We start from the raw sequence: 23100 nt of genomic DNA, 5'->3' as shown, positions 1-23100 counted from the left end.
CGTGGACCTGTCCGGCAAGGGTGACCCTGCCAGGAACCGAAGTTCCCGCCGGCATAGCTCCACGGATCAAGACGGCACTCAAGCTCGGGGACCACGACAAGGTGGCGCACCATCCCCCGAGCGACTCCCGCAACCTAACCTAACCTAACCTAACCTATAGTTACGTATCCTATATGTTATACTTTTTTACTTGTTGTTTACGCTGTTTCTATGAATCCTTTCGTCGCATTAAAAAACACCACGTATATTTTTGCACATTTATTCTTTACCTTTTTTTTATTTTCTTTCCACTTCTTTTTTGTTAGTCTATCCTTCTCTTATTTTTTAGCAAAACTTTCTTTACTACTAAATCCTCACTGTCCTCGCACCAGATATACTTCTGATCCTGTATTTATAATTTTCTGTAGCCAATATTTATTGTGTAGCCCTTTTCTCTCTCTAATTTTGCTCTCTCTCTCTCTCTAATCTTCTTCTGTATGCATCTCTCCTCTTCCGACAAGTTTATCTATATAAATCCTTCTGCTACCAAGCTTTCTTTTTTCTCTCATTATCTTCTCTTTCGTTATATATATATATATATATATATATATATATATATATATATATATAGTTGTCTATTTCTACTATTAATATTTCCTTCTCTATTCTTCCTGCCGTATAAATCCTTTTTATTTTTTCTCTGTCGCCAAATTCTTTATCCGTAAATTTTTCTGCTACATCTCTTATGCATTTCTTTTCTTTTTTCAAGCCTCTTATCACCACATTGTTTCTTCTTTCTTTTTTCTTTTTTTCCTTTAGCATTTTTTTTTCAACTTCCTTACCTCTTTTCTTGTCTCCGTCACTGTCTTTTGTGTGTCTGCCTTCTTTACTTGCTTTTTCATATATTCTACTATCTCTTCAATGTGAACTATCTTATTCTCATTTACTGTCATCTCCTTTTATTCTAAATTTCTAATTTGTAACTCCAATTTTTTCAGTTTTTTTCGTGTTTTCTACTTTTCTTTCTTTATCTGCTCCCTTGACCTCCAGACTTCTGCTTTATAAATTTCCCCTTTTATCTCTTTTATTTCTTTTTCCATCACCTTTTTCTCTTCTTTAATCTTTTTCAATAATGCAATCATCTTACTATTTTTGGTTTTGTCACTTTCTTTATCTATATGTTCTACTTCTTCTTTTTTTTCTTATCTAATAGTGATCTTGATCGTCTTATTACTTTTTGTAAAAATCTCTGTATCACCTTTTTTCTTTTGGTCTTTTTCTTCCCTCTTTCTTTTATCCATGATTCCTTCCGAAACTATCCTACCTCTGCGACCTATATAATCCCTAATAGTAAGAGAGCTAGATCTTTCTTTCCACTTTTCTACGTTTGACTTCCTTTTTCTTCTTTTTTATCTACTTTTGGCGTGAAAAATATATCCCCTTCATTTATTTCTTTTTTTTTTACTATCTTCTTTTTGGTTCTCCACTATTTTTTCAGTATTTTTGCCTACTTCTACGACCTCCATACTACACTCGATTTCCGACACATGCACTATTTTACTTACTTACTTATATTCTTTTGTTGTGAAATACGGAACGATTTCGGCCGGGCCATTGAGCAATTACGAAGACACACGTCATTGCTCAATCGACCCAAGTTACTTAAAAAGATAACAAAGGAAATTTTCTTGTAAAGGAAATCTGCTTGTTAAAGCGTAGTTAATAAGTAGATTACGCAGCACGCGTTGTCAGCAGCCCACATGAGGTTACATTTGAGCCACTGATTTACTGAGTTATCGCGATCAATCTCTTTAAAAGATCGATCGCGAGGTTCGGTAGGCAGATCGTGAGCAGATGTCTTACTGTGAGGCTCCGGAACTAGACGGAGAGTTTACCGCAGTAAGACATAGAATAAGCAGCGGGTGAAAGTGTAAATATTGTATAATTGTAAACCAACGAGCAAATATAACCAGTATATTTTCTACTCGAGAGACTCTTTGATCCAGAGACCTTCCACCATCCTCAATTACAACACTTTAGATTCTTTGTGTACTCTGTTTTCTTTCTCTATCTCACGCACTGCGTCGCTATAAACGAAATTTCTGGTTTCTACAAATCTCTGCCTAAATTCTACTCAATCTCACTTTTTCTTAAACACTTTTCATGGTCTTTTTCCTTACTAACTCTTTTTATTCCGCCGAAATCTTTATATCCTATCTTTTCTTATGACTTATTTCTCTACTTATTAACCAGCTTTCTCAACCTTAACTTCTCAATATATCTTAATTTCTCACATTTTTGCTTCACTCTTTTCACACACGTGCACACCACATGCATTCCACTAACCAAGTCCCTGTTATACGCTCTATTCGTTGTTGTCGTTGACTGTCTTTATTCGAGGCTTCTGTTATGTTATCGACTTGAACGTCGTAAACATCTGAAGTATCCAAGTTAATTCTTTCTTGTGATATATATTTGTTTTGAGTTCTTATATGTTAGCTTGTCGAAAACATTTGCTTCATCTTTCTTTCTCTCCGGACTCATGGCTTTTTCGTCTTCGCGGAATATTACGTTTCTACTAACAATTTTCTTTGTTTTTGGATTGATTAATCTGTAACTTAATATATTTATCATATCTAATGAAAATTAATTTTTTAGTCTTTAGGTCCCACTTATCTCTTTTTTCTTGTACAAGTGCCTATGCCTTATTGCCAAAACCTCGCAACTGTTTCAAATCTCGATGTTTTTCCTGTTCGGAATTTTTCCGCTGTTTTTTCTTTTAATGCGCTTGCTGGGTTTCTATTTAATAAGTATGTCGCTGTAGATGTCTTCTGCTCGACATTTTTTCAAAAAGCCAGCATTTATCAATAAACATTGAGCACGCTCTATTATACTTCGATTTGTTCGCTCTGCTAAGCCATTTTGTTGCGGAGTATACAGTAGCCTGATGTGCAATACTCTAACCTTGAGAAGTAGATCTCTAAATTCTTTTTACATACTCTTCTGAAACGCTTTAATTGCCTTGTTTTTACAATTATTGTTGTCTATAAATGTTATAAAATATTTTGCATCACCTAATGAGTTTCTCGACATTAGATCAAAAATATCAGAATGTATTAAATCTAATAACGCTTTCGCTTGTTTACTACTAGACGGGAATAATTTTCTGCTTTGTTTATTTTGGATATACACATTGCAAGTGTCTTTACTTATCTCAAAGTCACGCAGTTCTTTCTTTAAAGTTTGAGTCAATACTTTCATTTCATCACTTCTTATATGTCCTAATCTTCTGTGTCAGACGCTCCTTTGCTTGACTGCCGCAAAGACGTGTTTTGTTGCCAAATTCAGCTTGTCGACTCTTTCATGCGCCCGAACCGTCGCCACCCATTGTCTTTGTGCATAAACAATCGAGCATTCTCTTCTTGTGGTACAAATATGTACAAAAGGTCACTACCCTCCAAATTTAATGAAATTGCCATATGTTGTTAAGGACACCTCCCTGAGTAACAATCAAAAGGTTTTAGCCGTTGCTCGTTGTTTAATAAAAAGTTATAAATAAAAGAAGTTTTATAAATAAATTCTTTTTTTCTGACATCATGTATATTTTGTTCTTGTTGTAAGCGTGTAGGTAGAGGGGGCTATGCCCCCCCGCAGAGGAAGGGACTCCGCTCTTCTTTCTGCACTTCTCTCGAGAAAAAATAGGAAACGATTTCCGATTAAGTATCGCTAAAACTCACGTACACAGCGCGTCATTGAATCGCGGAATAAACGCGGGATCGGAAGGCAAGCGGGGCGGTTGCTCGCCAACAAGCGCCGTACGAATCGTATGGCCCGCTTGCCCTCCGATCCCCGCGCCTATTCCGTGATTCAGTGATGCGCTGTGTACATACTATTGACATAAAGCGACATGTAATCAGAAGTCGTTCCTTACTTTTTCTCCAGGAGGAGTGCAAGAAGAGTCCTTTCCCTTACAAGGAGGCATAGCTCTCTCATGCTAACACGCTTACAATACAATATTGACGTAGCGACAAATTGTTCCTAATTTTAAATGAAAACGAGAAAACCACGTTTCATAGAAATCTCTTATTGCAAAATTACACAATTTCTTCTGACGTTTGCGGATACAGGTAACTTTGTGATATTTATTTGTACATTTGAATATAAAATTTGAATTAATATTCCAAAAGTGTAATACTGTGTTACATCGCGGACATTTACTTTCTTTACGAATCACTTTCTTGTTGTATAAAGAGTTTTGTAATTGATCCGCATAGTGAAAAAATTTGGCGTGATATGCGATCACATATTTTACGTTATGGACCATCAGTAAAACATTACAAATTCTACATAGCTGAATACTTATTTAAACGTCGCTTTGCACACAAAGAACGGATAGATCAGTTGTCACAGGACTGTCAGAGATATATCCATTACATGATATTCGGCTACAAAACAATAAATAATACCTACATTGCATTATAAGAACAATAAAAACACATAACATTGTACAGAATAAATAAGAAAACTAGAAATTTCCAACATTCGTTTACGGTTTTATTTTTTTTAAATATATTTTTATCAACCAACGAACGACGGCTAAAACCTTTAGATTGTTACTCAGGAAAGTATCGTTGACGACATATCAACCTTATTAAATTCGGAAAATGGTGTCCTTTTATACATATACGATGCATAATACATTATGTACGTATGTACACTCGGCGTCATGGATTCGTTTTGTGGACGCGGGGGGCTAAGGGTAAGAAAGACGTATTCCCGAGCAGTAGCGCCAACGAGCGCCGTATCGATAATGTCACTGCTTTCCTTGACTACTTATGTCTCAAAACGTAAAACTATTGGCCATTTAATAGCCAACGTTTCACAAATACATACATATGATCAATAGTTTTATGTTTTGAGATACAATTAGTCAAGGAAAACATTAACATTATCGACACGGCGCACAGTGAGCAAAAAGTGATTTTGTTTTGAACAAAAATCCACAGATAACGCAAATCTTAACGGATTTAAATGAAATTTTTTTAAATTATTTTTTGGACTTCTATCTATGAGATCTAACTGCTACATTTACGCAAAAACCTCAAAAAATTCAAATAAGTTCAGAATACTTGATTTTTGAAGTTATAACGGATATCTAAAACACATGTATTATTTCTAACCCAATAACAGAGCTATAAACTCATAAATCCTAAATCCATAAACTCTAACCTCATAAACTCCAAACACATGAACCCATAAAGCAATAAACTGTAAACCCATAAACTGTAAACGCATGAATCCTAAACGCGGAAATTCATACAACATAAACCAATAAATTCATAAATTTATAAACCGTAAACCCATAAACACCTGAAACCCTAAACTCATTACCCTAAACCCATAAATCCTAAATCTGAAACTCATATTGTAACTCATACACCCTGAACTAAAACCTTAAACCTTATAACCTATGCCCGTAACAAAATAAACCTAATAACTCATAAAACATAAACCTATACATCCTAATCCCATAAACCTTAAACCTATACATCCTAATCCCATAAACCTTAAACCTATACACTTTGAGGCCATAAAACTTAAAGTAAATATTCTTAAACCGATAAACGTTAACTTAGAAACTTTCAACTTATAAACTTTGAATCTGAGAAATTCTAAACTCATGAACCCTAACTTCATGAACAATAACCTATAAATTGATTACTCTATACTCATAAACTTAAAACGTATGAGCAACTAACCTATCCTATCGACTCTAAATATATTCTGAATTTGGATTTAGAAAAGTTTAATTTGGGTTTGGAAATGCTAGATTTGAATTTATAATTTGGAAATGAAAATCCTTTAGTTTGATGAGTGAGTAAATATGCATAAAAACAAAGCACCCTTAGAGGTCAATGACCTTAACATATGTTGTCAAGGACACCTTCCTGAACAACAATCTGCAACTTTTAAAAAAAAATATCATAAATGATGAATGAAATAACTTCGATTGTAGGAGCCGTTTGCAGGATGTTGTGCAGAGAATGTGCTTGAAAATATATATATGTATACACATATATACGTCGAAATAATTTTTTTCCTTCATATAGGATGCTGGATTTGCATCACGTATATATGAAGGACCCCGAATACCCCCCTTAATAATTTTAAAATATTGCAAAAAAAACTCCTCAGCCAGGAGCCGAAGAATCTTCTTCTTGTTTATTATTAATTTAAATTTACGCTGGTGCAAGATGGCGTTATTATCAGATTAATATTCGATAAATGTGCTAAGTATTGCGAAACAAACTCCAAGTGCCTAGGTGGCCTAACAGGGAAGGCGACGGCCCGGAAAGCCGGAGATTCCAGGTTCGACTTGAAAATATATATACGTGTATACATATATATATTTTCAAGCACATTCTTTGCACAACATCTTGCAAACGGCTTCTATAATCAAAGTTATTTCATTCATTTGTTTAAAGACTCCGGAGCCCGAAGAATCTCCTTCTTGTTTATTATTAATCATAAATAATCTCTTATTTTCCGATACCGTGTACATTTTGTTTGTGTTGTAAGCGTGTAGGCAGGGGGAGGCTGCGCCCCCCCGCAGAGGGAGGGACTTTGCCCCTCTCCCCTGCTTCTCCTTCACGCAAAAATGAAGGCATATAACAACATCAATATGCACGGTTACACTCACCATACAGTAAATCACAAAGAAAATTTCGTAGATTCTCATACTAATTGTCACACGCAAAACATCGAAAAAATTTGGCAAGATATGCGAAGTAATATTCTACGTTTCGGGACATCGGTAGAATATTAATTGAATTCTTCACTTGACACTTGATTGAATTCTTTATTTTTTTGTGAGGAGGGAGCAAAGGGAGGGGCGAAGTCCCCTTCTGCCTACACGCTTACAACATAAACAAAATGTATAGGATGTCGAAAATTAACAGTTTCTTGACGCAACTTCTTTTGTTTATAAGTTTTTAACGAACAACAAGCGACGCGATGGGTAAAACCTTTAGATTGTTGTTTAGGAAAGTGTCCTTGACAACATATGTCAAGGACAATGACCTCCGAGAGCGTTTGTATGCATATTTACCGCAAAATCTAGTAGGCTTTAAACTCATATTCAAAGCTTGGGTTTTCTAATTCGTTAATTGGCAATCTCTCGACCCGAATTCTATGATCCAATAACTTGTTTAGCGTAAGTCCATACACTTTAATCGTTTTTTTCACGAAGCGAAGGCTGAGCCTGTAAACTATTAAATCACGCCCCAAATGTTCGTACTTATAGATCTTAGAGTAATCAATCCGGAATCTTTAACACATTTCATGAATATTCATAGTTTCACGCTTCACTATTTCCTACAATTTTGCCGACTTATACACGTATAGAAACCTTAATAAACGCATGAACCCTAAAGACATTATCTTTAAACTCATAAATAAGAATCAATATATTATGGCTATGCACATTATATATGATTCTGGCTCTTACAAATCGATACTATCCTTATACAAATGCATTGTATTATCATATCATGTGAACCAGCTGTCGCTCGTTAGTGTTACTCGATGTGCACCACGTGAAGGTTGCGCGATCAGTCTCTGCACATCATTTGGCCCTGAAAAGGGCCATTTTTTTGCATAAGCTGTTATTTATAATAAGATATTTGTTATCTTAATTACTCGACTCGGGAATTAAAAGTTGTGTGGCAGTTTTAGATAATTCCTTGCTTTTTTTTAATTTGATAAATCTACAAGTACTAATGAAAGAATCAAAATTGATTAGAAGATGATGCTTAATATCTTCATTACTCAATGCTTTGTAAGACATTCTACTGTGCTTTAATCGGATACTTTAAAAGATTTTATTGCTCGCTTCTTGACATTCCTCGGAAAACCATCCAATTGGTAACTTAAAGCTTTTATAATTTCGTTTCCGTGAATGAGTAACTTGTGGACAAATGGTGGCATTTTGCACTATAATCGATGGCAAAGAGTATTGATTATGATTTGATTATAAAACTGCACGATATCTTGCAAGTAATTACATGTGGAAAGATGGTAGATACTGATAAATTTAGTATTGTTTAGAAACTGCAACATTACATTATGTGTTACCATTTACCCTTGGTACAAGGGGTTGTAAACAATACTGTCTAAATTTATCAGTATCTACCACATCTTTCCACATGTAATTACTTGCAAGATATCGTGCAGTTTTATAATCAAATTATGATCGATACGCGTAATTTGAGATACATCTTTTGCCTTCTCAAAAAATGCGCGTGCAACATTTCCAGTGTTGGTTGTCCCGGCTCTTTGTTTAACAACGTCGATAAAAAAAGATTGTTATAGACAATTCCGTCATGAAAGACGGTTTTGGATCTTCTTCCTTAACATTTTTATATCTTTATGAACTCCAGTAGCAAAACCTTTCTTAAAATCCAAATTGTATGTTATGTGTAACACATACTCTATACATCAAAGCCAGCAGTGCAAAGAAGAGAGTCCAAATTTGTAGAATTCCTTATTGCATGGAAGGCTCTGAACAGTAAAACAAGTTATTGATACATTTTGAAGAAACTCCGCAGATATTACATAAATTTGATGCTCTTTGCTCTGTTAACACATTGCACACTTTGCCATCGATCAAAGTGCATTTGAGATCAAATTTTACATGAAATGAGAACGAGACGAGAAACACTGCTTTGTCTGAGAGATTTGCGTAATCGTCGATATTGTTCTTACTGTCGCTAACATCTGATTCAGCATCCGGCTTATCTTTTTGGGAGAGAGAGCGTGAAGTCCATTTCTGTCTGTGGTTTACTGACCGGATGCGCCGTCCATTCCTCACTTTCCAACGAGAGTGATAATTTTGTCTGCCAATTGAATCCGCTGCTCATTACTCACCATCAATAGTATTCTTTGAGTAGTATGACTCAACAAAGACAGATGCACACGTACCTGCGTATCAGATATTTCTATATTATCTGGATAGCACGCCCGTTTCGGTTGTTTCAGAGCATCGTACAATTTCTTTTCAAATATTTTAAAATTATGTGTTCTCATATCATTATATGTGTTTATTGTGAGACCTAAGTCCATATACATAGCAAGAGCTTGCTCAATATTTAGAGTATCATTTTTCATTTTGCTTTCTTCTGATTCAGGATCAGCTATGTCGTCAAATTGTGCCTTAATTTGAAGAGCTCTTGATATTTCTTCCTCACTATACAATGAGGCAATTTCATGGGCTCGTCTTGATTTAGTTTTCTCAGAACGAGGTTTATCATAAAACAAACGGAGTCGACCTTTCGTTGAAGCTTTATGTAGGGTTGATTTTTGATTTGGCATATCTTGATCATGAAATGCATTTACATTGGATATAGATGCTACTGGATCGGTAAAATTAACTTTAAAATCATTTTGTAAAAACGCTCCGTATTTTGATACAAATGCATCTTTTCTACGAGAGACAGCTTTCCATTTTTTATTATATTGCGAAAGAAATATGCTTACAATCTTGGATCTGAGCATTTGTTTATGATATTCAGGAACATCGTGAGCGATTTTCAAATTTTCAACAGTTAAGTCAGCATTATCTTTTCTTCTATTTTTATCAGATGTAGTATTTCAAATAATATCACAAGTATTGGAACTTAACTTTAAGCAGCATTGTTTTTGAAAATAAGTAGCAAAATTGACAATATTTGATTCGTCTTTGACAACAATGTTTACTATTTACCTTATATATTGACTTTCAGAATATATAAAGATATTGACTTTTGGAATGCTTATTATACTAAGGTATGTGTGTTTGAATAATAAAGTCAAATAACAACGACCAAAAAAGTAAATATTTTTGTGTTATTTGTAACATTTTAAAATAATTAATTATGAAAACTATATTGCTGCCAATATAGATGAACTTCTCTTATGAAAAAGATCCAAAAACCTCTCGTATTGAGAAGTTTTATTATTAATTAAGTGTAACTAACTTTTTAGTATTTGCACAAAAAATAATGGGTGTATATATTACAAGTTTATATCTACATCAAGCAGACATACATATAATATTAAATAAGCGTTTATTCCTCGTATAAACAAATATACAATGTATTTTCTTATTCCTTCTGCTTATTCCATTTAGCGTGTTAGGCGCTTAAGGTTTATTGGTTTAGGGTGTATGAGTTAAGATATATGAGTTTCAGGTTTAGGGTTTATGGGTTTAGAGTAATGAGTTTAGGGTTTCGGGTTGGGTGTTTATGGATTTACGGTTTATAGATTTATGGATTCATGCGTTTACAGTTTATGGGTTTATAGTTGATTTCTATATGGGTTCATGTGTTTGGGATTTATAAGATTAGGGTTTATGGATTTAGAGTTTATGGGATTAAGTTTTGTTGGTTTAAGTTTCATTGGTTTAGGATACAAAGGTCTTGGATGTAAGGTTTATGGGTTTAAGGTTTATAGCTCTGTTATTAGGTTAGAAATAATACTCGCATTTGTTTTAGATATCCGTTATAACTTAAAAAATCAAGTATTCTGAACTTATTTGAATTTTTTGAGGTTATATCAGGTTTTTGCGTAAATGTAACAGGTGGAAGCTTAAGAAAGAATTTAAAAAAAAGTTTCATTAAAATCCGTTAAGATTTGCGTTGTCCGTGGATTTTTGTCTAAACGAAATCACTTTTCGCCCACTGTGCGACGCCCGTTGGCGCTACTTACTGTTAGAGAATACCGTTCTTCTTACCCGTAGCTTTCCGCGTCCACGAAACAAATCCATGACACCGAGTGTACACGTACACGTTACCATATTGCAGTAACATTAGAAATTTAGTTGTTAGGGTTTTTCGAGAAGGGGTTCAGGGAGAGTGACGTAGCTCTATTTCTTGCAAAGCCCTCCCCTGCTTACACGTGTACGATAGTGTGTGATACAAACAAAGTATTTATTTAAGAAATGTACACAATGTTCAAAAACGTAAGATTTATTTATAAGACTTTTTTGGGTATAACTTTTTTATAAACATTTTGTTTTGAGCTCTTCCCATTGATTTCTTACTTTAGTAATAAAATAAAGCGGTTTTACCAAAAATCGGATTAAAAAAGCCAAAACTGAGAAAAAGAGCTAAATTGTATAATTACCGTTTTATGCAAATTTTATCTTACTTACCTATTAAAATATATTTGATAATATATGGATGTTACAGTACACTTTCTTAATAATGCCACTCTGAATACTGCCGTTCCCTTATTTCTCGCTCGAGCGTTTCCCCCTCCAGTTGGATAAGTTTGACGAGGCTGTGATCAAGTTCATACCTTCTACATACTGCCGTTCCCTCATTATAATTTTTTTCTGTGCCTTCTGGACGATATTGCTACTCAAAATGCATCCGATACATCGATGGGTGAAAATAGGAAGAACCAATTGTTTCTCTAAATTTTTGTGAAATTAGTGATGAATATCACATGCGTGATTTTTTTGCAAACCGATGTTCTCTTTTTCATTTGATTGTGATGGAGATAACAACGTTTCAATCCCCGCATTTTTCCGTTTTCTGGATGCCATTCTCTTTTTCTGAAAAAATACTACTTATGTACCTAAATACTTAACTAGTATTGATTAATAGAAAATAATAACTAGTTAAATATCACTCTTTTAAATATTCAAACTTATACACAAAGAATCTACGGTTACAGTGGCAGTAGAGAAGGTCTTGAAAGATTCGTATCGCCAGAACGGATGGGCGTGAGTACCGACTTTCTTGGAAAATTCTTCCCCTCACCGTCCATCTCGGTATTATTGAGAAAGTGTACTGTATACGAGGAGCGATTGATAAATATTTAAAACAAAAGCAACCAAATTATTAAGTTAAAATGTATCTATTTTTTCAACGAAATATATATATAGGGTCTTACGAGCCGATCGCAGGATGTTTGTGCGGAAATATGCATGTATATATGAATATATATACGAGTTCACAAGTAAATTTTTACAAGTGATCTATTTTTTATTATAGTTGATTTTTACTTCTACACTTTGACCAGCATTTCTTAAAAGCACTTATAGTAATTTAGTAATACAATTTCTCGATCTTCAAAATAGCCATTTAGACATCGATAACATTATTGCTCAAAATTTCTTTCCATCAAGCCATTTTTTGCAGATTCGGAAATAAAATAAAAATCGCACAAGACCGTGTTATCTGACAAATAACACGGATAAGATATGCAATTCAAAATTTAACAAAAACAGTTTAGCCATTGCAACAATTGAAATATGAGCTGGTGGATTGTCAAAAATCACTAAGATCGTCTATTTTGGCGAGTTGTCATAAATGCAATAATGAGCCAATGTGTGACATTTAATCTTTTGATGAAATTTGTCAACACAATAAAAATAATGATGATATTGATGGTGATATTGTCACTATCTTTGAATTGTTTCGATACTTATCAATTGCCTTGTAAAATTATGAAGTTATAATAAATATAATAAATATCAAAAATTTAAATATGATATTAATCTTTATATATTTAAATTCAAGTTATGGTAAAACAAAACCCGTATAAAATTTTTGCATTTTACATTTTTAAGTTATATCTGCGTGTTAATGTCTTTTTGGTTATATTATATGTATTAAGACTCTGATATCTGGCATTATTGGGATTATTGGATGTTTACATACATGCATGCGTGCAAGTAATTATTTTTTATTATCATTAATCTAACTCTGCTATTGAAGAATCTCTAGTATTACAATTGCTCGATTTACAAAAAATGCTAGAATAAAGATGTAGGCTTAATAAATCGAGTAGACAATTAATGTTAAGACTTATATAAGATTTTGTTTTTCGGTAAAATTTGCGATTGTTGAATATTAGGTTTTTGTTCTGTCCGATTCTTCTAATTCTCTTGCTAGAAGAGTATTTGTTGCTGAACAACAACGAAAGAACTTTTGTAGGTTTTTTAATCAACGACTCTGACTGGTATTTTACCGGTGCCAAGCTGTTTCCCAACGTAAAAGGCTGTGGATACCCTCCAAAGCTGAATTGCACTATTTTCTTTGGAGAATATGGTAACATAGGACAAAACTTTAGCTGTTACTATTCGACAGTGGATCCCGGGATAGTCATCACCGAACTCAACATGTGGCAGGTCTCTATGTGCTATTATATATTTCTCTATATAAAAATATCTCATTTTTATCTTTTTTTTTCTTTAATTTCTTAATTGTACTAATTTCTGTCGTCCTTCATACATTCGATTATATCTAGTCCGACTGACGTGGCTTTACTTATAGTATACTATAACTCGGTCACTGACTTATAGTTAATGATTTGCTTCTCGTATATCGGAACTTGCGAGTCACGCAAAAGTACCGTGTTGCTTTTACTCAAGCTTACGTCAGAACTAGTGTGCATTTGAGAATCGATATTTGACTGTTTATATGAGCAGAGCATTTTATTCGAAAATGAAAACTGTTTTATATAAAAACTTAATAATAAATAAATCCTCAATATATTTTTGGTTGTAATTGAAATTGCAAAACTGTTATAAATGTTAAAACTTGTTACTCAAGTTTTTTAGAAAATAAGTTTAAATTCAAGATTTTAATTGTTAGTGAGCTTTTTTGTTTGTGATTACAACACCAAGTTATTCAAAATTTTTTATTTGACTAATTTTTTAAATTTTATTACGTATGTTTTTAATTTTTATTTTTATTTTTTACGGTAATTATTTACATTACAGAGGACCTCACCGATTTTGATGACCTTAAATTATGTTGTTAAGATCTACGTTTTGATCAACTTTTTCTTATACATATGACCGCCGCTCGGCTTTAGTTTTTCAGATATTCACAAAAAACTTTAGTTAAATTTATCTTACCATTACACTCCATTTTTCATGTTGTTCTTTTTGTTGAGCGTGTAGGCAAGTAGGCTGCGCCCACCTGCATCCCCTTCAAAAAAACCTACTTAACCCAACCTGCGTTATTATCATTAATGTTACGATGCAAATACGTTACTATATTGCAGTAACATATTAGAGATTGAGTTGAGTAGGTTTTTTCGGGGAGATGCAGGGTGTTGTGAAATTTAGTTCTAATTTCGTTCGGGCCATTGAGCAATTGCGGTAAGTACGCATCATTGCTCAATCGACCCGGTTTTGTTTCAAAAAGTAACAAGCAGCATTTCCTTGTAATGAAATCTGCTTGTTAAGCGTAGTGATAAGTATGATNGGAGAGTGTACCGCAGTATAGCAACGGCTAAAAGTCAGATATAGCGTGCGTTAATTGTACAAAGANTTGTAAAAGTGATATTTAATAAACTTAGTCAGTTTTTTAAAGAATCTTTCTCATCACCAAGTCCTACAACTCCCCGTAATCACAACAAGGGGGAAGGGGCAAATCTCCTCTTCCTGCGAGGAACCTCCTCCTACCTATACGTACAAAACACGAACATAGTACATACATGTTTTTTCTGAATGTTTACATTAATTACTGCTTTTACTATTATACCATTAATTTGAAAATATATTGCAAAGATAAACGTAGTTCGTCTTTGTATGCACTTTGCCACTTAAGCATGTACTTAGGTTTTCGTAAATATCTCGAAAACTAAAGCCAAGCGGCGGTCATATGTATAAAAAAAAGTTGTTCAGACTTTTATAACATATTTTAAGGTCATCAAAATTGATGAAGTTCTCCCTACTGTAAATAATTAATTTTCTTACTTTGATTCAAATAATAATAAATGTAAACATAACTCAACTGTAAAATTTTGACACTTATATAAATTTGTAAAAATCACTTGTTTTTTTGACAGTTTGCTGATATCATTATATTATTATATCTTTCTTAATTAAGTGAAAACGTTATTATTAAACTTATATTCCAATTTTTTGTACTAACATCATAGTAATATATATTATCGTTTCATTTATGTATGTAGTGATGTTAAATTTTAAACTTTTTAACGTTAATCATGTTATATTCATCTATAGAAATTTAAAATTTGCTATTATTGAGAAAGATTCAAACTTAAAATTAAAATATTTGAAGTTTGTTATTATTTACAATTTACATAATAAAGAAACAGTTTTATATAAACATTATGTATATTGGCTTATACTTAGATGATCTTATTGAATTATTCAGAATGTCTGAAAAATGTGCCACAGTCGAAGTGTGATGATAAATTAATATAGGTCAATCTAAATAGAAAAGTTATTTGCAAAAGTTGCAATATTTATTGAATTATTACTTAATGTGAGCCAATGAGCACGTGGGAAACAATGATCCAGACTTTGTAGGCATGTACATTTTGTAGTTATATCACTGTAACAATCAGTTAATCGCAAAAAACTGTTACACGCTGCTCGTTGTTTAATTCGTTTTTTGTTATTAAGAAATTGCAAGACGATTGCTATTTTTCTTTAATTGAAAATTATACACGCCTACAGAATCTGGACCATCGTTTTACGTGTTCATTGACTCATATTAATTAATTAATAACTCAATAAATATTGCAAATTTTGCAAACTTGAAAATGATTGTTCAGAGTAACAAATCTATTAACTAATCTATGTTCACACATCTAATCTATCTTCAGCTGTAACAGAATGTTTCAGACACCTTGTACATAAAACTTGTTATGTCCTGGCCCATGGATACGGTCAAACTATGGTACACAGAGAGAATGGTTTCTTTAGATTCACCAAATTTTGTTACATCCAAACAAATTATATCATTAGAATAGTCCAAACAACTTTGATTTTGAACTAAACATTCTGATTGTTTGAATTTCAAACAAAGTATTTTATTAAGTTAAGTAAATCTACAACTTTAATAAAAAAACTTTTCCGCGGCTTGCGCCCTCACACAACTACCAGAGTTTACTCAAAGTAATCTTTGGAGGCCCGCGATTCAGCTTGCCAATCAACCGATAAACTCCACTGAAAGAGACCTGAAAAAAATCCTAAGGTGATAACGAGATTCGAACTCGATACGCCTCCGTCATAATCGCAGCCCCTGCACTCAGTTCGCAAGACTACCTGTTCCTTACTAAACTGTGATTATTTTTATCTACTTATTCTCAAGCTATCCTATACGCATTTCATTTATTATTTTTTTAATTTATTATTTTATTAAAAATATTGCAATTTATCTGCAACAATGGATAAAAATATTTCTCTCTTATTGTTATTAATTATTAATTATTTTTATAATTTAAAGTACATTTTCACAACGCGAAATTTTTTGTCTCAAACAAAGCTATATCTAAATCAAATATATTTTGTTATATTTATGTTACAAAATAATTTTTTTCAGTAAATACTGCTTATATTAAAATCAAATAAAATATTATTTTGTTGAAATAAATAAATTCAAACATTTGTATTGTTTTTGTCAAATAATTTGATTTATTTTAACGTAACAATATAATTTTCATTTACCAAAATTGTTGTTTGTATAAAATTATGTTGTTTGAATGCAACAAATATGAGTCAAACAAATCGGATTATTAAATTTAAAGAAACCGTTCTCTCTGTGTATGAAACAGCTCGACGTATTTATTTGATGCTCAATACAGAGGACTAGGAAATCCTACTGTACATGAGTCAAGCAAAATTATTTATATAAAATAATTAAGGAAATGGCAATAACAAGCTAACACCAGATGTTCGGTTACAATTCTTTTATAATTCAAAGATTTTTTAAAAAAGTTTTAACAAACGTTTCGATCTACTATGGGATCTTCTTCAGTGTTGTAATAAAAACTTACAAAAGTAATGATCCATTCAAGATCATGAAGATTAATGATGGATAAGAAAAGATACGCTACATGGATATTCGGTATGAGAAAAAAAGAGGCGGAAGTAGCAGTCACGTAGTCATCAGTATTACGCAACAGGACGCAAACCGTCCTCCCGCTTTGAATGTAACTGGCGGACTGAGCCCCCTCTATATTCAAGGTACATGTAACGGTCTCATCTCCACCACATCGCTTTAACCGAACGAAGACCAACACGCCCTATAATTTTCTAAAAATGAAAAATATGGTTTTAGCTTGTCCGTATCCGACATGACGTTAATTGAATTGCTTCGTAATTTGATGTGTATCATCTCGGAAACGGATCTCTTGAAAAAGGAAGATTCTGTGTCCAAGACTTTGACAACTGTATTTGGGAGTATCTTTGTTAGGATGATGAAAAATTGGATACCGAACAATTATAAATTAATCACGATGACAACTAGAGTGTATGATCTGAAGCATGTTGCAAGTCTCGATATTATTCCCACACACATATGTAACACTTTTAATTACAACAATGAGTTCTATGATTACAAATATATGTTCAAATTACGAAACATTGAACGGAGATTCTTTAAGAACATATTGAAGCTCGAAATAGCCGACACATATAGCAATATAAGGTTTCTACAAAAAACAATTATCATTGCTTCCAAAAATTTATACAAATATGTTCTGGGTAACATTCTTGATGTTCTTTTTTTCGCTCACAGAGTCTTGCGTTTAATAAATTTTTCGATATTCACAATTCAAAAATCAATAAAAAAATCAATTTACTTGCTACCAGATATTTCCTAGATTTTATTATTTAGACAAAACTGATCACTTACTCAATTAATTACAAAAAAGATTCTGAATCCAATAAAACTGCGGAAAGTAAAAAAAACTTCAAATACAATTTCAACGAAAACTCATCTAGTATTTTTTCGATTAATGTCTCTGTAGATCTTGAAGAATTTGTTGGACATGTTAGGGCTTCTTCGCTTTTTGACATTAAACATAAATGGTTTGTCACCTTAAGTAATCACAATATTCTTGATTCGGTGGTCAGTTTATTACAGTTAGAAGGAAATTTTAGTCTGCCAAGCACCGATAAGAGAGATCTTATCGAAGTTATTAAGGATTTTAAAAATAGCGTTAAACACAATGAGAGAAAATTTGTGGAAACCGCCAGGTCTAATTTAATATTATCTCTAAATAATTTTTTTAATTGAAAGCCCAAGTTAAGTGATATAGAATGCGGTTTACTTGCTAGAACAAAGCAAGCTTTCGAGTTCCGGAGGAATCATCCAAACATAATGTTTACACGTGCGGACAAGGGGAATGTGACGGTTGCACTAGATCGGTCTGTTTATGTTGAAAAAATTAACGGGTTACTTGATGATCCTCTCACTTACGACAAAATAAAAAAAAATCCCATCAAAAATGTTGACTCAACTTAATGAATTGTTGAAAAATTAAGTAAAGAAAGATTATATCACTGATTTGGTTTACAAATGTATTAAATCGAGTGATGGGATCATCCCAAGGGCTTGTGGAGTGCTCAAAATCCACAAACAGAGATATCCATATAGATTAATAGTATCTTCAATTAATAGCCCCCTACATTGTTTTGCTGAGTATTTACACAATATCATTGTCAAAAGTATTCCGTTAACCGACAGCCACATCAACAACAGTTTTGATTTGGTCTATAAACTAGGCAACGTTGTGGTGCAGCCTAATGACGTTCTTCTGTCTTTAGACGTGGTCTCATTATTTACGAACATTCCGATTGATTTGGTCATGCGAAGCATCAAGATTAGATGAAAATACATTCGACTCCAGACAAAGGTCGCTCTCTCCGATTTTTTTAAGGCGGTTGAATTTGTTTTGTCATCCACTTATTTTTTGTTCAACAATAATATATATAAGTAAATCTTTAAGGTACCGATGGGTTATCCATTGTCCCCTATTATCGCGGATATAGTGATGCAAGATTTGGGAGTTTCCGTAGTGGAAAAATTAAAATTTAGACCCACTTTTTATTAACAATATGTGGATGACATTAGTTTAACCGCACCCGCCAACGATTTAAATTATCTTTTGGATACTTTCAACGGATATAATGACAGATCGAAGTTCACGATTGAAACGCAGATGGAAATTCTTTGAGCTTTTTAGAGTCAAACTGATTGTGTCTAATACCGGAACAATCATGTACGACTGGTACCATAAACCCACATTTTCGGTCAGGCATTTAAATTATCACTCCTCACACCCAGTCTCTCAAAAAATAGGAACTATTATTGGAATGTTAAACAGAGCTCTATTGTTGTTCCACCCTGTGTTTAAAGCGCAGAATATAAAATTTATAATCAACATCCTCATCTCCAACAACTATCTGTTGGAAATCATTTTTAAAGTCATCAATGACTGGGTAATATATCTGATTGCAAACAAACTTAACGGAATATTGGACAGTTTGAAGTCCACACCAACTTCAAAAATCATTAAAAAATATTTTGTTGTACTTTTTATTATTAAAATGTCGCACACAATTTTAAAATTGTTAAAAACGGGAGATGGAAATATGTTAGCTTATAGAAATCTCAATAAATTGAATCGATTTATCAAAAATATCAAAGATCCTGCAGATAGTGAACAAAAAAATGTAGTTTATAAGTTGCAATGTAATGATTGCGATGCTTTGTATGTCAGCCAGACTATGAGACAACTCAATAGTAGAGTTTCCGAACACAAAAATTAAATTAATCGTCGCATGGAGAATGTTTTCGTAGTTACACAGCATAGAATTGACACCACAATTTCAATTAGCAAAATGTCAAAGTCTTAAACACAGAATCTTCCTTTTTCTAGAGATCCATTTCCGAGATGATACACATCAAAGTACAAAGCAATTCAATTAACGTCATGTCGGACACGGACAAACCATACTTTTTATTTTTAGACAATTATAGGGCGACTTGGTCTTAGTTTGGTTGAAGCGATATGGTGGGAATGAGACCGTTAAATGTATCTTGAGTGTGGAGGGGGCCGCTCAGTCTGTCAGTTACATTCAAAGCGGGAGGACAGTTTGCGTCCTGTTGCGTAATACTGATGACTACGTGACTGCCATTTCCGCCTCTCTTTTTCTCATACCGAATATCTATGTAACGTATCTTTTCTAATTCATAATTCTCATGATCTTGAATAGACCATTAGTTTTGTAAGTTTTTATTAAAGCACTGAAGAAGATCCCATAGTGGATTAAAACGTTTGTTGAAACTTTTTTAAAATCTTTGAATTATAAAAAAATTGTACTTGAACATCTGATGTTAGCTTGTTATTGCTATTTCCTTAATTCTTTTTATTTAAATATTCAACAAGCTAAAAATATATAAGTTAAAATTATTTATATTTTTGGAGTCAGCGGCACCGATTTTACTTTGTTCTATAAATTCTTGCTTATTGGCCTCTTTTTAGTCTGGAACGTTAATTCCACTAAGGACGGGACTGTGCAATCGTTGAGGATGAGAAATTGAAGGGTCAAGGTTCTTTAAAAAAAAAAACGTAATAATTTTGTTGCAATAGAAATTTATTCATTAATATTTATATTATTATAATTACAAATATATTAGTATTTAAATTTAATTTAATTAAAGGTAAATTGGAGTCGAGATGAGTATGTCCCACACAGAAGAAAACCTCCATTAGACATCTATTAGACGTCGACAGCTTCATGCGACATCTAATAGATGTCTAATGGATGTCTGTGTGGAGTATGTGTGTTTTATCGCGATATTTACAAAGATTGGCAGATTAGGTTATCACTCAAAGATAGAAGAAAACTGTGTGTGTGCATATGTGAGTATAAGAGCTTCCGGTGGGTTATACAATATGAGTTTTAGTATTGTTGTGAGAGCGTAAGAATGTGCACATATGTATGTGTGTATGTGTGTATGTGTGTATATCTCTTTGGTTCGCAACATGATTCTTATGAAATGGATGTCAACGAGGGATTTCTTGGATCGTGACGGTAAACGGAGAATAATAATGATGGAAAAACCGTGCAAAACATTGTAATGGAAGGGAGAATCTGTAAAGACGACGGGAATTATCTCATCGGAGGGAAGGACGGAGCTTTTTCACGAAGCTCGTCTAAGTAGAAAGCGTTGAAATCTAAGGTGTATTTTTCGAAAAGGATAGATGAGTCGAACCGCGGATATCTGGGAATATAACAAATAAAAGTAAATGTTGACAATAACGAACCCAGCCCCGATCACCTTGATCTTTATATACAGAGTGGGACAAAAATCTGGATACACTCTCATAACTTTTGAACAAATCTAGATAGAAAGTTGAAATTTGGAAAATTTGTAGGATTGTAAAAGATATTTTTTGTGCAGGATAGCATCCACCCTCCACTTTCTTGAGACACGAGAGCGGGGATGACTTAAAAATCTTACATAGCATGAAAGGTCATCTGAGAGCTCATTTTAAAGGTGTTTTAAAGACAAAACAAATGTTTTTTGAAAAAGTTTGCTACGACTCTCCAATCGAAAGTTATGATCATAAAACAAAAATTTGCATTTTCTTGTTTATTGTTTTCGTTCTTTGCGTTACCCAAGGTCTATGCAGTGATGGAAATTTGAGCCCGCGCACGCTATCGTTTTTCCCCCTCTACTTACGCACACATTGACGCTCGATTCATCTGTGTAACTCGGCAGCACCGACGGATAGACCGAGCGTCTATGTGTGCGTAAGTGGAGAGGGAAAAACGGTAGCGTGCGCGGGCTTGAATTTCCATCATTGGGTCTATGGCGAGGACGTGACGATTATCAGACCGTGTGTGCGTGCGTGCGTGTGTGCGTGTGGTGAAGTGTCACAAAGTGTGTCGTCTGAACGAGTTTCGAGAGTTACGCGATCTATTGGATTATCTAGTTGCTCGCAATTATCTATTTCATGATTGTCACTGTTATTAATAATACTGTTGACGTTGTTGATACAATGAGTATTGTTATCAGTACTGTTGTTATCGTTATTATTTCCCGTCAGTGTCGGAAAAGGCGTGTTAGCCTTCTAACCTGTTCGGCTCTGCTGCGCTCAGTGCAAAGGCAAGCAGCTTGGCGCAACTTCCGGTTGCGCCGGTTGCGCTGACAAGAGGAGGTCGCGACGTTGTACCAATTGATGTGGATGAACTTTATAGGATCGATAGATGACTATGCGGAGTATTGCAGGGTAAAGTAATAAGACGCACTATTTAAGTATTCGCGAGAAAATCGACTTCAAAAATTTCAAGTTACTTTATTTAAGGATATTAAATAGATCGTTTAATTGAAGAGCGCTTATCCTAGTGTTAGCGTACTACGTTAGTCGACGCTCCTGGTTCGAGTCTCGATATATTGTACTTTTTCTTTCAAAATTCTACAGTATAATCTAAATGTAAGTAATTTGTTTATTCTAAATGTAAGTAACGTTATTTTTTATTTATTGCATGTTATAAAAATGCATTGTTTTGCATAAAAACTCTGTTCTGTGAGTTCAGGAGATTGTAAATTGAAAAAAACACTGAATCCCCTTTAACGTCCTTTTTTATTGATAAAGCCTTGTGTGGCGGTTGTCAGGTGAATGCGCGAGAACTTGGCCTCTAAATGATGCAATGCGTGAGGACTTGATCGCTCATCTATTGTTACACATGAGGGACTCGGCTTCTAATTGATATAACGCATAAGGACTCGGTCACTCATCTGGTCACGAACGAGGAACTCGGCCTCTAATTGATATAACGCATGAGGACTTGGTCACTCATCTAAAGGTACCATTACACGGCGCGTGGTTTGACGAGTCTGTACAAGCTTCACGCCGCTCGTACAGGCTCGTCGATTTGTCCTTTATCAAGCTCTGACTGTTCTCACGACGCGTTAATTCGCGAACTTCGCGCTACGGCGCGCCGCTTGTAGTGCTGTGCGAACCATGGTGGTGTCACAGTTGCTATACACGCACAAGCTACGAACCTGTCCAAGCCTGTGTGAACGGATTCACGAGACAAGCCTCGACAATGGCGCGTTTCTTTTGACTCGTCCCACATTTACCGACATTCGGCGGGAAGAACGCGCCGCGCTGGCCCATTCACACGACTCGCAGCGTGGTAAGTCGCGAGCAGCCCCCTGACACACAAATAGTTCCGATGTCCACGTAATGTAGCCGTGGCGCTGGCAACTTGTATCTTGCTAATATATATATGTATACATATTCGCGACACTGATTACCCTGATTACTAAGCCGCAAAATTGCCCCAAAAAGATT

The 23100-nt window shown here is 34.0% G+C and overlaps 1 protein-coding gene across 1 annotated transcript in view; it reads left to right on the top strand.

The window, feature by feature from the left end:
* The window catches only part of LOC109859273 (protein tipE-like), a 222695-nt gene extending 204074 nt beyond the window's left edge, over positions 1-18621 (top strand). The window contains exons 5-7 of the mRNA XM_020437364.1: positions 12960-13161; positions 17067-17258; positions 18459-18621. Coding sequence (XP_020292953.1) covers positions 12960-13161; positions 17067-17258; positions 18459-18621 — 557 coding nt within the window. The remainder of the gene's footprint in view (positions 1-12959; positions 13162-17066; positions 17259-18458) is intronic.
* Positions 18622-23100: the final 4479 nt, after the last annotated feature.

This window comes from Pseudomyrmex gracilis, unplaced genomic scaffold (assembly GCF_002006095.1).
Source record: "Pseudomyrmex gracilis isolate BER0280 unplaced genomic scaffold, ASM200609v1 scaffold_253, whole genome shotgun sequence".
In the NCBI taxonomy this organism is placed as follows: domain Eukaryota; kingdom Metazoa; phylum Arthropoda; class Insecta; order Hymenoptera; family Formicidae; genus Pseudomyrmex; species Pseudomyrmex gracilis.
This window is presented reverse-complemented; position numbering and strand designations above follow the sequence as displayed.